Below are 13604 nucleotides of genomic sequence, written 5' to 3'. Positions count from 1 at the left end.
CACACGAAAGATAGGTCTAGAGCCTCTACATGCGTAATACCCCTACATCACGCTATATCCGGAGTACTAAAGGCTTAGAGACGGGTCCCATACTTGCTTTATGTTGTCAAGGCGGAGTGGTATAGGTAGCTTGGTTACAAGAATACTAGTCAGTGATGATCGAGGAGTTGCCCTCAGTATAACGATTTACTGAGGCACAAGGCAAGTCCCAGATTGGTAGACCCCCCACTAACGGGGGAGGTTGTGACGGAAAAAAAAAACGGGGGCGGGCGGGAGTGGGCAGACGGACGACGAAAGAAAACAACGCACCAAAGATTTGTCTTATTCTCTCTTTTTTTAGTTATATAATATTTATTATTTATTATTATTTATGCAACATTTAGCTTCAAAAACCGGTTTTTGATGAAGCCCTACGAAAGGAGCAATTTCAAAATGGCTTCACCACCGAAATCATGAAGAATCCGCAAAACGGCTTCCACTGAAGAAGAGGAGAAAAAAATAGCTTATGACTTTTCTTCTCTCTCCAAGTATTAAGTGATCATAAAATTACCCATATTATTATTGAGAAATCATTTTACCAAACATTTTGCAAAACGGCTTCAACTCCATTGGAGAAGCTACTCCATCAAAGGAGCTAGAGCCGAAATCGTTTTGGAGGATTCGGAGCTCTACTAGATGAGTCGTTAGTTGTAAAAAAAAGTAAGATAGTGTTTGGTTCGTGCTAAGGTAATGTAAACGCAAAGGGAATCAGATTACAGTGTATTTGGAGGTGGAATGGGTGATTGCCCTCTTTATTTGGTTGCACTCTGGTAACGTAATTAGATTACTGTGTGGGTACTATATCTGATTACGGTGGGGGAGGAGGGGTAACAAGCTTATATAGATATTATTTTAGGTAAGGGATTCGATTACAGTGTCAATTGATTACAAACCACCGTAACCAAACATATGTAATGGGATTCGTTACCTTCAGTAATCAGATTACGTTACATTTGAGCCAACCAAACACTACCTAAGAGATAAGAGATTTGACCTACCACCGGGATCTCCTAATAATTTAACTCGAACGTCGATACCACAATCTTTGAAATACGTTACACAAAAAATTCAGTCCTGTTCCATTGTCCGTACGATGACCGTTCACTAGAAACTTCAGTCATGTTGACCTGGGCTACGACTAACGCAAGTCGCAAGGCGCAAGCTCATGGTTTCAGATTGCTTGGGACTTCGGCCACTCGAGCTTTCACACAAACCCCTCCGGCCTCCGCTGCGTACACATCACCTTGAAGCCTCTGATGCTGACCGTGGAAGAAACGTGTGGATCTTAGTAAGATCAAGAGGACTTGGTTGCAAAAGGAGGACACGCCCCGAGAGAAAAGAAATCCTCTATGCCAACTACTTGGAAGTTGGAATTTAATAAGGCCATAGCAAAAGTCGTGAAGGTCACGGATTGACCATTTTGGCTGGTGACATTTTGATATCTTGCTGACGAGACACTGTCCGTAACGTAAAAGTTTTATGATAAGTTCAATGTAACAATTTAGTCCTTGCAATATCGTGAAAATCTCATGAACAAAAACAAAAAGTCGTTATTCGAGGACAGATGAACTTTCCGAGTCCTGATGCCTTATATATGCACATCCCTATTTCACGTGGATTCATGTTCCGTAGCTAGTTTCATTGGCACGTAGGAAATACAAACATACGGTCCTGTTAACAGGTTACTCTTGCTAAAGTTTCAGCTAAAATTTGCTAAACTTTAGTTGCTAAATTTTAGCAAAAACTGTTTGGATACTCTTGCTAAAAGATATTTAATGAGCTATAAAAAGATCTATCTACCAAGGTGCGTAGGAGGGCGGAGACAAGCAATAAATGAGCGGTATAGGTTGTCCAATCCACCTTTTAGCCAGAGTGTTTGGCAGTTTAACAACTAAAGTTTAGCAAGGTGGAACCAAACACCCCGTTAAATAATCTGAGAGGAAAAAAAAGAATACGGGGGTCTTTTCCCAAAAAAGTGCTACACGGTAACACCGCCCGCCCCCACGCGCTCTCCTCTTCCTCGTCCCGCTCCGGCGCTCCCACATCCATCCCCCCACCCCCATTCCACAGTCGCCGCCCAAGTCAAAAAGGGGGAAGCTTCTTCCACCAGAGTCCCCCCAGCCCACCGACGACTAGACGCTGGTCAAGCAGCACCAATCCTAGCGCCACACAACCCTAGCCCTCCTCCCCCTCCCCCTCCCCCTTCGCGAGCGGCTGTGAGGAAGGCGGCGAAGAAGAAGCCATGGATTCCTCCGGCGGCGGCGGTGGCGCGCAGATCAAGGGGATGGCGACGCACGGCGGGCGCTACGTGCTGTACAACGTGTACGGGAACCTCTTCGAGGTCTCCTCCAAGTACGCCCCGCCCATCCGCCCCATCGGCCGCGGCGCCTACGGCATTGTCTGGTGCGTCACCGCGGCAGCAGATGCCTTCCCCCGGCCCCCCCCCACCCTTGTACCTGTAAGAGGATGCCGCGCGGGTGGTGTCGAATCGAGTTGCTGCCTTGGTTCGACCTACGCCGCGTGGTTGGGCGCGTCTTGTAGATTCGCTTTGCCGTGACGCTTTAGGCAAGAATTTATGTTGAAACGAAGCGCGGCGGCAAAAATGTTTTGCCGTAGATGTACTTCCCCTTTCCCCTCAACGCTTTAGGAATGAACTTTATGGTGAAATGAAGTGGGGGCGCCTGAATGTTTTGCCGTAGATGTGCTTATGTATTCCCCCTTTTCGCCTTCTGTGTTTTTAGCGCGGCTGTTAACTCGGAGTCAGGGGAGGAGGTTGCGATCAAGAAGGTTGGCAATGCGTTCGACAACCACATCGACGCCAAGCGGACGCTGAGGGAGATCAAGCTTCTCCGCCACATGGACCACGAGAACGTACGTATGCATGATAACTGCCTTTGGAGTTTGGACATTTCTGGTGTGGTGATACTGGGCTTTAGAGCTTTCCCTTGTTTGTTCGTCCAAAATCTTCTAAGCGATATGTTGTGCGTGTGCTGTAGGTTATTATAGCAAGCTTGCAGTTGTGCTAGTCTTTTCAGTTGTATTTGTATATGTTGCCCATTTGCTAAAAATGGGTGCAACATGCAGTGCTTTTTGTTACTACTTATCAAAAAAGCACAGTTACTGCTCTTGTTAGCTGTTACTCAATGTATTCAATTCCTTCCGAGGCAAACTGCTACATGAGACTATAAACTTCACTGTTCATGTAGACTTTTATAAATAGGAAGGAGGACAAAGCTCCATCTTCAGCTTTTCATGGTTGACATGTAAAGGGAAATGGGAATGTGGGGCTGAATCAGGGAGGGTATGTTGTTTTGTTTGAAATTTAATTTCTTTTGGAGGGGGAAGCGTAGCCTTTTGTACTTTGCTAAATAAGGAGTATCCAAAGACCATGGGGTGGGGTAAACCCACCCTCCACAAGGTTGGTCGCGTATCCACCAATGTCATTTTGGCAGACTTGTACCATTGATTCTATCTGCTTTTGTTTACATGGCTTGAAGTAGCAGTGAAGGTTTGATTTATTCACAAATTTCATATGTATGTGTCATAACCATGTAGTACACTTCTACTCAGCAATGAATTTCCTATTATCTAATTTTTATGATTATGATTTTAACATTTGGTCTCAGATCCTTGCCTTAAAGGACGTCATACGCCCACCAAGTAGAGAGAACTTTAATGACGTGTACATTGTTACTGAGTTAATGGATACAGATCTCCATCAGATCATACGTTCAAATCAGCCATTGACTGATGATCATTGCCAGGTATGTTCCTTCTGCTTGTTCCAAAGTTATGTCATATCAAATAAATAAGAATCCAATACCTAAATAAACATTGCTTTTGCCCAATTCAGAAATGATTACCATATACTGTCTTGCTACCTTGTTGAAATGATGCCCTGCATATTTGTTTCCTACATTTCAGCTTAGCAGCAATGATATATTCTATTGTTTTCCTTTTCCCTTGCAGTACTTCTTGTATCAGTTGCTACGAGGGCTAAAATATGTGCACTCAGCAAATATATTGCACCGGGATCTAAAGCCTAGCAATTTGTTCCTAAACGCAAATTGTGACCTCAAGATCGCAGACTTTGGGCTTGCAAGAACCACTTCGGAGACAGATCTCATGACAGAGTATGTGGTCACTCGTTGGTACAGGGCACCAGAGCTGCTGTTGAACTGTTCACAGTATACTGCTGCCATTGATGTCTGGTCAGTTGGATGCATACTAGGTGAAATTGTTACTCGGCAACCCCTGTTTCCTGGACGGGATTACATCCAGCAATTAAAACTGATCACTGAGGTAAATTTATCCGCAGGAATTGTTTCGGTTAGCATTTTCCTTAATATAATACAGTGATTGAATGATTGGTTCATTCAGAAAACCTAGATATTAACATATCTTGTTTTCTTCATATATGTTGTAACTTCAAGTATAAATTTGTTGAGTAATTACAATTTACAGTCTTTACCAGATCTGACCTTTTCCCTTACCTTCTTATTTCTGTGAACTTTCCTATCTTCTAATGATCTTTGGACTTATTCTATTCTCATAACCCAACAATTTGTTTTCACAGACATCCTGGATAATTGTAGGATCCATTGTTAACTTTTATTATTATACACCATTTAGTACTTTTTTCCTTTGTTAAAATGCACCGCTCTAATCTGAGTATCAATATTATTGAGTTCTCTTTCCTTCCAAAAGCTAATAGGCTCACCAGATGATGCAAGCCTGGGATTCCTTCGAAGTGATAATGCAAAAAGATACATGAAACAACTACCACAGTTTCCAAGGCAGGATTTCCGCTTGCGTTTCCGCAACATGTCTGCCGGTGCAGTCGATTTGTTGGAGAGAATGCTCGTGTTTGATCCAAGCAGGCGGATCACAGGTACCTGGCTTCACGAAAAACCACTTTATTAGTGGTGGCTTCACTATAAACTCAAATACATTTTTTCTTGTGCAGTTGATGAGGCTCTGCATCACCCATACTTGGCTTCTCTTCATGACATTAATGAAGAACCTACCTGCCCTGCACCTTTCAGCTTTGATTTTGAGCAACCATCCTTTACAGAAGCACATATAAAAGAACTCATCTGGAGGGAATCTTTAGCCTTTAACCCGGATCCTCCCTACTAAGAGCAAAGGTCTGTATTGTTTCTGTTGAGGCTTGAGAATGGCTTGTCCAAAAGAATGAATTCACCTAAATTAATATAGTTTCTCTTAACAATCTAGATCCTAGATGAATGTAGTTTGTGACACCAATCTAGATCCTGCCTAGGTTTTTGCAGACTACTTATGGAGGAATTTCTGTGATGTGCCAAGCTCGCTAATTTAGACTACACATAGCATTTTGAAAGAAAAGAATTGCTTATATGCCAAGTTGATGTGAACTAACAGAAGCTGCCGGTGTACCTTTGCTTTAGATAAGTTCCTCGTGCTAATTCTCTAGTTTCACTTCACCATTTGGAGTGTGGGGAATTTTCGTAGATCAAGACTTATATGTATTGTTGGTTTTCCAAAACAGTACATTTGTATTCCTGATGTTGAGTCCTCTAACCTTCCCCGTTCTTTGGCTTTGTGCGAGTGCAGGATAAGTTATCTGCAAGGCATCTGAAGATCTCTAGCTCCAGCGGATGCAAAAACTTATGTCTGTGTGCATAGATTATTTTTCACACTGCTTGTTGGGCACACGGACATGGGTTGTTGCCGCAATACCAATTCTCTTAAAGGCTTGTGAGAACAAACGATGTTTGTATTTCTTTTCAGATGCCTGAACCCAGGCTTGTATTATACCGGTTGATTTCATAAACTATTCTTATGTATCTATGATTGTAATTTTGTAGACGATTACTTGAACAACCCCTGTATATCTGAGTTGACAGCGCTTCCCAATTGTATTGTCACAAATACGCTACATTATGAGCTTACTGTTCTAGATTGTCTTTGCTAATCTGGTTTCTCTGATTATCTTGAGCCGGGGTTTCACCAAAAGGTTGATGGAACAGGTTTGTTCATCTGCCACCCTGCAGGGAGCCTGCTGATACTGTCGCGCACGACGACCAAGTCAGTGACGCCTTTGAGCCGAACTCGACGGGATCGTCGTCTGCAAAGACGATCATGGCCTCCTCCTGCATGTCCACCTCGCCGTCCAGGTACTGGCAGACCTGCCTCATGGTAGGCCGCGCCTCCGGCCGCGTCTGGCTGCACACGAGACCCAGCCATAGCACCAGCTTCGCTTCCTCAACGTCGTAGCGCCCTTCAAGCCTTTCATCCACGGCGTGCACGAGGTCGCCCTTGACGCCGAGCTCACGGACCCAGCGCACCAGGTTGACGCCGGTGACGGGGTCGATGGGCCGGCACCCGCACGCCACCTCGAGGAGCAGCACGCCGAAGGCGAACACGTCGGTGGCCGTGGTGGCCCTGCCTGTCACGACGATCTCGGGCGACATGTAGCCCAGCGTCCCGACGACGCGCGTCGTGGCGGGGTCCGCGCCGTGCTCGTAGAGGCGCGCGAGGCCGAAGTCCCCCAGCCGCGCGCCCATGTCGGCGCCGAGCAGGACGTTGCTGGCCTTGACGTCGCGGTGCACCACCACCTGCTCCCACTCCTCGTGCAGGTACACCAGCCCCGACGCGACGCCCCTGAGGATCCTGACGCGCTGCTCCCATGACAGCAGCGGCCGGGGCTCGCCGTCGCCGGCGCGGCAGCCGAACAGGTGCGTGTCAAGGCTGCCGTTGGGCATGAACTCGTAGACCAGCAGCAGGTCCTGCCCGCGCTTGCACCACCCGCGCAGCTCGACCAGGTTCCGGTGCCGCATGCGCCCGAGGCTCGCGATCTCGGCCACGAACTCGCGCATCCCCTGCGACCCGTTGCTCGAGATCCGCTTGATGGCCATAACATCACCGGACCGCCGGAGCACGCCTCTGTACACCTCGCCGAAGCCACCGGCGCCGAGAAGCTCACTGTTCTTGAACCCCTTCGTCGCCTTATAGAGCTCCTTGTACGGGAACCGGTGCGGGTGGTCCAGCTCCCACTCCTCGAGCGTGTCGGCGAGGGCCGCCCTCTGCCGCAGCCAGAGTGCAGCAACGATTGCCGCGACGATCACAAGAAGAGTGGCCACGCAGGACAGTGCGGCGATCATGATTGCGGCGGATATGCTACCGGAATTGGAAAGCGGAGGAGGTGGCGGCTTTGGAACTTCCGGCAGCTGGGAGAGATCGATGGACTGCGCAGCTCCTCCAGTGCGGAAACTCCATGAGAGGACGTAATGTGAGCTCGCCAGCTTCCCGGTTGCTGCCGAGAAGCCAACGTACATGTCCTGCTTAAAGATCGGCGAGAGGTCAATCGGCTGCGAGATGAGCGGCCGGCGAGGCCGACTTGCCACGGACACGGGAGCTATGGTCACGTTGAGGATCTTGGAGCGGCCGTCGTAGTCCACCCACGCCTGGATCGGCTGCCGGCTCTCGAGCGGCACCGGGACCTTCCTGCCGTCGTCAGCGAAGTACCCCGCCGGCTCCGACACGTTCGACACGAGGCTGTTCAGGTCGACGCCAACGTGGTTGTCGTTGATCTCGTTCAGGAGCCCGGGCGCCTGCGCCGTGTCGAACTCGACGGCAAATACGTGGTTGGAGGCGTTGCCCATGGTGTCCTTGCCGATGAGGCCAAGGTAGAGGCTGGGGCTTGCTCCGGGCAGCACCTTCGACGCCGCGGCGACGAACGCCAGGCCGGCGCCGCCGCCCCTGCCGCCGGCGGTCACGATGTCGAACACGAAGGCCGTGCTGAAGGAGGCGACGGCATCGCCACCGAGCACCATGCGCACCGGCGGGCCGAAGAAGGCGTGGCCCATGAGGTAGTTCCCGTCGGTGGTGAGCCGGAGCGCGCCGCCGTGCAGGACCGACGCCGAGCCGTCCACGGTCAGGTTGGCGGCGCCCCGGAAGCCGTTGTAGACGAAATCGACATCGGCGGGGGAGCAGAGGAGGCAACGAGCGAGCAGGGAGAGCACGGCGAGGCGGACACGGAACGCCATGGACGACGTATGTCAGATCAGTAGCAGAGTAGCTCGGCACGTCCATTATATAGTAGTGTCCACTGTTCATCAAGAATACAAAGTCTTGAAAGGAAAACTTTTTCCCCCCTTCGTAGTTCGTATGATCGGCAGGGGAAGGTGACAGGAGTGTCGTCACGGGTCGTCTACTCTGACGTGTAAGTCAGACTCGGAGGCACGAGCGGTACTCCCCCATCTGTACTACTAGTACATATCGCAAAGTTTGGTGACAAAACAGAGGCTAGCTTCTCCCGGAGGGGGACGTGACAAAATTGACCTGATCTCCTGCGTGGCTTTTGTAGGCACAGACAGCTGTGGTGATCGATTGCATATCCTTGGGGCAGGGCAGTGTAGTGATACGTTTGTGTTCAGACAACAAATAAACATGTTTCAAAATTCAAGATCCCTCGTCTTTATGGTAAGGTTTAAATTCGCCCCTCAATTATGAAATTGGTCAATTTAGTCCCCAAATTTTTATCCGGTTTTATTTTTTCTCTGCTAGTCCCTTTCTTTTTTTTTCTTTTACGACGCTTGTCGCTGATCCGGCACATCACAGAGAACCAGGGATGAAGCTAAGTTCAAATGACAAGTTTGAAAGACTAGTCGAGAGGCGACGAAACTCGAAGGATCACATCGATTACTCAGAAATATCTGATCGAAGAATTCTGCACCGGGTCGTGGGAAATTTGTTGCTGGACAGGTTGTCTGCTCAGTAGCTTCTACTGTGTGTTGTCATGTGCCACTAGTGCTCGCCACGCCGCCTGGATCGAAACGCCAATCAGAAAAGGGAACCGGTTGTGCCGGGCCCGGTCGTCAGTGACACATCATCAACGAGATCCCCGAAGGGCCGATAAGAGCAAACCGACCCAACCCGCGTCCGCCACCACCACCACCGCCTCCTCTGTCCTCTCCGCTCCTCTCCTGCAAGGCTGCAACTGCAAGCGACCGCCCACCCACTCGCTTCGATCCCCTCCCTCGCTTTCCCGTCTCCCCAAACCCCATCGCGCGGCCGCAGGCCCGCAGCAGCAGCAACCTCCACCGCCACCGCCGCTGCCGCCGGAGGGCCGGGCCGTGGGGGGGCTGAGATGAAGGAGGTGGTGCTCCACGTGTACGACGTGACCAACAGCGACTCCGAGAAGACGAACAACACCATCCTCCAGATCAACCGCATCTTCAAGGACCGCATCGGCCTCGGCGGCATCTTCCACAGCGCCATCCAGGTACCGGCTCCGCTCTCCTCTCTCCCCTCGCCGCCGGCCCAGATCCCAGCGAGCGACCCTTGCGGTTGCGTGCCAGCTTCCCCCAGATCCCTAAATCTCACGCGATTTCTCCGACCCCGCCGCGACGCAGGTCTATGGCGAGGATGAGTGGTCGTTCGGGTTCTGCGAGACCGGCAGCGGCGTCTTCAGCTGCCCCATCGGGAAGAACCCCATGTACACGTACCGGGAGCGCATCGTGCTCGGGGAGACGGAGTGCGGCATCGCCGCCGTGAACCGGATCCTGCGGGAGCTCAGCCGCGAGTGGCCGGGCCACTCCTACGACCTCCTCTCCAGGAACTGCAACCATTTCTGCGACGTGCTCTGCGAGAGGCTCGGCGTCCCCAAGCTCCCAGGTAAGGACCCAGGAAATGGGGCTCCTCTCCTCGGTTCCTTTGTTCTTCTGAATTGGGCAGGCTGTGTAATGCCTGGCGTTCTATATGATTCTCGAGTTTTTTTTTCAAAAAAAGTGCGTCTGCGTCCTCGAAATGGTAGGAAGGTTGCATATTAGTACAGTTTAGATGGCGATTTACATGCTTGGCTAGGAAAATAATGAACAAACTGAAGGAACGTGAAAAATCATGTGAACTGAATATTGTGAAAAATCATGAATTCTGAACCAAGGATCTTGGTGCCACTGAAACTGGTGTGCTGTTCTGTTATGTGAAGCTTTAGGATAATATGTCCTTTTAGGTAATGGAAAGAGAGTTCCGACCTTTTGCAGATGCATACAGCCCCAGTTCACTATTGCATAGACTTGTTATAAAAGAAATGGAAATGTGAAGACGATGTCCATATTTGCCACATATCCTACGACTAAACTGCTATCCATTCTTGGCAAAAACCCTCCATTGCCACGATCTCCAAAACTGCTAGGATAGCATGGTTAGGGTATAAAGCTGAATGCTACTAGCTGTAAGACTCAACTTTGGAGCTTAATGCACTAGCTTATGTGGCAATTTTAAGCAAGGCTGAAAATTTCCCTCGGTCAAGTAGGTGCTAATCATTTAGATCTTACTGTTGGATTAGCGGAAACTTTTTCTATGTTGCTAACAGACTAGCATGGTTAGTGTTACTTAAGTTTGAAATGGCATAGTTAGCTAACCTTTTATTCTATTTCTGTCTAACCTTGCAGGTTGGGTTAATCGCTTTGCCAATGCTGGTGATACTGCCGTGGTTGTTGCTGAGAACACAGCAGTTAAGGTACATTTAGTCTATTTGTTTATGGTTGTGCATTTTCTTTATTTTCAATAGCAAGATCACCTTGTGGCATGGGCCACATGGCTGTTTATTTTATTATCAACAGCTGCTGTGTTACACTATATTGTATACTATGTACTTGACTGTTATCTGTTAAGTCTGAGATGTTGATGCATTGCATCATCAAAAATTCTTGAGAGCACCATATTATTATCTGAACTCAGTAAAGCAGTTAGTGGCATATTGAGTTGCATAGGAAATTATGAGATGCAGTTTTCCCCATTAATTTGAAGAATAAGTGAGTATCAACATTGAAAACGTGATACGATGTCAGCTTGAATTTACTTAATCCTAGCTTGTAGCTTTTCATGAATCATGATTCATGATTGCTCCGTGCTTTTATTACTTCACTAGTCTTCTATTCATGTTTTGTATCTCCATTTTTTTCACACCAATGCAAATACCATTTATATTCGTGTTTGTAGTATTGATTATGTAAAATGCTGTTATAGTCTCATGCGTCATTTCAATTAGATGAAATATGTTCTTCATAAGACTGTTTTTTCTATACATCTCTGTGTAGGCCTCTTTTCTTTGAATATTGACGATATGTGACATCTTGGATTACTTTACTTAATATGTTTTTTTTTCGGTTGCGAATTTGTGTCTTGCAGTTCAGGCAGGCTAAAACAGAAATTGTGAATGCCAGTAGAGTAGCATACAGATTTATGGCAGGTCTGGCTTCAAAAAATCAAGCCTCGCCGGAGTCTCCAGGTAACAACCAAAACAGAGGCAGCCCTATCCAGGGAGCTTGGTTCAAGAACATCATCTCAGCTGGAGCTAAGCCATCTTCGAGTGGATCAACTCCCTCGCAGGACACTGACGATGGATCCCCTCTGTGGCGCCAAAATTCAACAGAACAATCAACGCGCCAAAATTCAACAGAACAATCGACACGGTTGTAGCCACTTTTCCCGGCAGACCAACCGACTGTTGAATTGAATCTGTAGTGTAACATTAGCTAATATTTGTTCAAAACCTGTTGTTAAATTGGATCAGTAGTGTGACAGTTGCTGATATTTGTTCAAAACCGCTATTTGCCCGTGAATCTATATATTCTCCCCAGCATTGTTTGAACGCCTGATGGATGCGTAGATGCAAATCTGGTTTGTTACTGCTCCCTCTGTTCCAAATTGTAGGTCGTTTTGACTTTTCTATAGATATAATGTATGTCTAGATACGTAATAGTATTTATGTACCTTACAAAACCAAAACTAAAACTACCTGCAATTTGAACGAAGGGAGTAAGCGCTTCTACAAGTTGCACTGTTGCGCAAAGACCCTCCTCTGATTTTATTGTTCTCCCTCTCCCTCTACCTCTCTGATTTCCTGAGTTCCAACCATGCAGTTGTCTTACACCAGGCTTATGGCTTGACCAGGTAAAGTGGGGCCATGGTCCGAGCTCCATCTGCACATTCCAATCGTAGTTCATCACCAATGGAGCTGGTAAGTCGATGGTGCACTTTATAGGTTATTACGAGAGGCCCTTGGAACCTCGGTTACGATTTATACAAAACTAGCAGGGTGACCTGCGCAAATAGCGCGGGAGCTAGTTTTTTCATACTCATTTGAGTTTTTCACAAGTGGTGCTGTTAATTGTTAATCCCTCCGTTTATATTTATAAGACATGGTGTAACTTGGTACAGTTTTTCAAATTACACTTTATTTATTTATTTATCTTATCTGATATTGTTTATGGTTACAAACTTATAACCATGGTAAAGTATATTTGATTACGAATCCAACCTTATAAAGTTTACATTATAAAAATAAAAAATTGATAGTTAAATTATTGACCAAATATTGTAAAATTTGAATCTTAATATGAGTGTGCGCCTTACAAATAAAAACTGAGGGAGTAGATAGTAATTGTTCTATTCCTAATGGACCTGACAAAGTCATCATTTAATGATTTTTGTTCCTATGTCATGCATTTTCTATACATTCTCATAATATACAACATATTTTGACAACAATTGTTAGTATATATTTATATATATGAAGTAGAGGATAGAAGAGGTCCCCGTGTCGCACTCGGAGCTGACTCAAGGGACACCCACCCCACCCTCGCTGCACCCCACCAAAATCTAGGCCAGTTGCCGCTATTGCCATTGCTGGCTAGCGGAGGTATGAAGTTAGTTTTTACACACATTCCCCCTCGTGTTTCTCTCTTCCCCTCTCCCTCACTTACCCTAGGTCGCATCTCTTCTCTTCCTCCACCACCAAGGGTGTGGATGCATGTTAGCTCCCTGGCTTATGACTTTGGAATCCTTTTATGCCTTTGATTTCACCCTCGGTAATGCACTAATAGACCCCTAATGTTGACTCACATTGTATTAAATTGATTGCTTTCCACATTTCTATACACATTTGAGCCTCCCTTTTCTGCTTACATGTAGGGGTCCAGACCCAACAAAAGGGGGAGGGAGTCGACTGGGTATATTGGTCTCAAGCTTGACTATAGTCTGTGCACAATCCCATAAATTCCCCCATCCATACCAAAATCTAAGCCTCCATAACTTGATCAAGATAGTGGATATAGCCATATAGGATGCCACTATTTAAAATGAAAAAAAAGTAATCAGCTATGTAAAAAAAATCCTTTTATAGTTTGTCGTTTATTGGCAAAAAGGAAAACTATCAATATGAAGGAGGAAAAATAAGAAATAGTAATATTGTCCAAGCATCTAGAATTCTACCCGGAAGTAGAAGGCTTAGGGGGCGTTTTCTTCCACTGACTTATTTTTAGAACTTGCCACATGATGATGATGATACACTGAATCAGAGGATTGATAATTGCGAAAGCCACAAATCTCCTTCAACAAAGCCTAGTATATTAGATCCTAAGAGACAAGTTGTTCATCTTCAGTGCCTGTTGTAAGAAGACGAAGGTCTGGCTGTAGGATGCAGGTACGCGATCGCTTCAGCCACCTAAATTGGGCGACTGGGTTTAAAAAAATATTGGAAATGGACTACTTTACTGTTGTTGGTTATCTTCTTCTGA

At 46.9% G+C, this 13604-nt stretch overlaps 3 protein-coding genes across 3 annotated transcripts; 2 read left to right on the top strand and 1 right to left on the bottom strand.

Annotated features, from left to right (window-relative positions):
• The first annotated feature begins 2059 nt into the window (after window positions 1-2059).
• LOC101786841 (mitogen-activated protein kinase 6) lies at window positions 2060-5975 on the top strand. Its single transcript, XM_004983772.2, has 7 exons — window positions 2060-2442; window positions 2781-2910; window positions 3666-3803; window positions 4009-4341; window positions 4747-4930; window positions 5006-5186; window positions 5632-5975. The coding sequence occupies exons 1-6, from the start codon at window positions 2282-2284 to the stop codon at window positions 5176-5178; spliced, it is 1119 nt and encodes a 372-aa protein (XP_004983829.1). The 5' UTR covers window positions 2060-2281; the 3' UTR covers window positions 5179-5186; window positions 5632-5975.
• Window positions 5976-6021: 46 nt separating this feature from the next.
• Window positions 6022-8450, bottom strand: LOC101775963 (L-type lectin-domain containing receptor kinase S.4). The gene has a single exon (XM_004986800.2). It carries the CDS (start codon window positions 8064-8066, stop codon window positions 6054-6056), a length of 2013 nt encoding a protein of 670 aa, XP_004986857.1. The 5' UTR covers window positions 8067-8450; the 3' UTR covers window positions 6022-6053.
• Window positions 8451-8962: 512 nt separating this feature from the next.
• On the top strand, window positions 8963-11682 carry LOC101786449 (deSI-like protein sdu1). Its single transcript, XM_004983771.4, has 4 exons — window positions 8963-9304; window positions 9435-9696; window positions 10476-10543; window positions 11215-11682. The coding sequence occupies exons 1-4, from the start codon at window positions 9170-9172 to the stop codon at window positions 11503-11505; spliced, it is 756 nt and encodes a 251-aa protein (XP_004983828.1). The 5' UTR covers window positions 8963-9169; the 3' UTR covers window positions 11506-11682.
• Window positions 11683-13604: the final 1922 nt, after the last annotated feature.

The sequence above is a fragment of the Setaria italica genome, chromosome IX (genome assembly GCF_000263155.2).
Source record: "Setaria italica strain Yugu1 chromosome IX, Setaria_italica_v2.0, whole genome shotgun sequence".
Classification (NCBI taxonomy): Eukaryota; Viridiplantae; Streptophyta; class Magnoliopsida; order Poales; family Poaceae; genus Setaria; species Setaria italica.
Note: the sequence above shows the minus strand (reverse complement) of the source record. Positions and strands in the feature narration are given on the sequence as shown.

Bases quoted from the DNA above. Each gene is read 5' to 3' on its own strand.
- LOC101775963 (XM_004986800.2), bottom strand. From the start codon at position 8,066: ATGGCGTTCCGTGTCCGCCTCGCCGTGCTCTCCCTGCTCGCTCGTTGC.
- LOC101786841 (XM_004983772.2), top strand. From the start codon at position 2,282: ATGGATTCCTCCGGCGGCGGCGGTGGCGCGCAGATCAAGGGGATGGCG. The intron at 4,342-4,746 runs GTAAATTTATCC...TCCTTCCAAAAG, and splicing joins AATTAAAACTGATCACTGAG to CTAATAGGCTCACCAGATGA. The intron at 4,931-5,005 runs GTACCTGGCTTC...TTTCTTGTGCAG, and splicing joins TCCAAGCAGGCGGATCACAG to TTGATGAGGCTCTGCATCAC.
- LOC101786449 (XM_004983771.4), top strand. From the start codon at position 9,170: ATGAAGGAGGTGGTGCTCCACGTGTACGACGTGACCAACAGCGACTCC. The intron at 9,697-10,475 runs GTAAGGACCCAG...CTAACCTTGCAG, and splicing joins CGGCGTCCCCAAGCTCCCAG to GTTGGGTTAATCGCTTTGCC. The intron at 10,544-11,214 runs GTACATTTAGTC...TGTGTCTTGCAG, and splicing joins CTGAGAACACAGCAGTTAAG to TTCAGGCAGGCTAAAACAGA.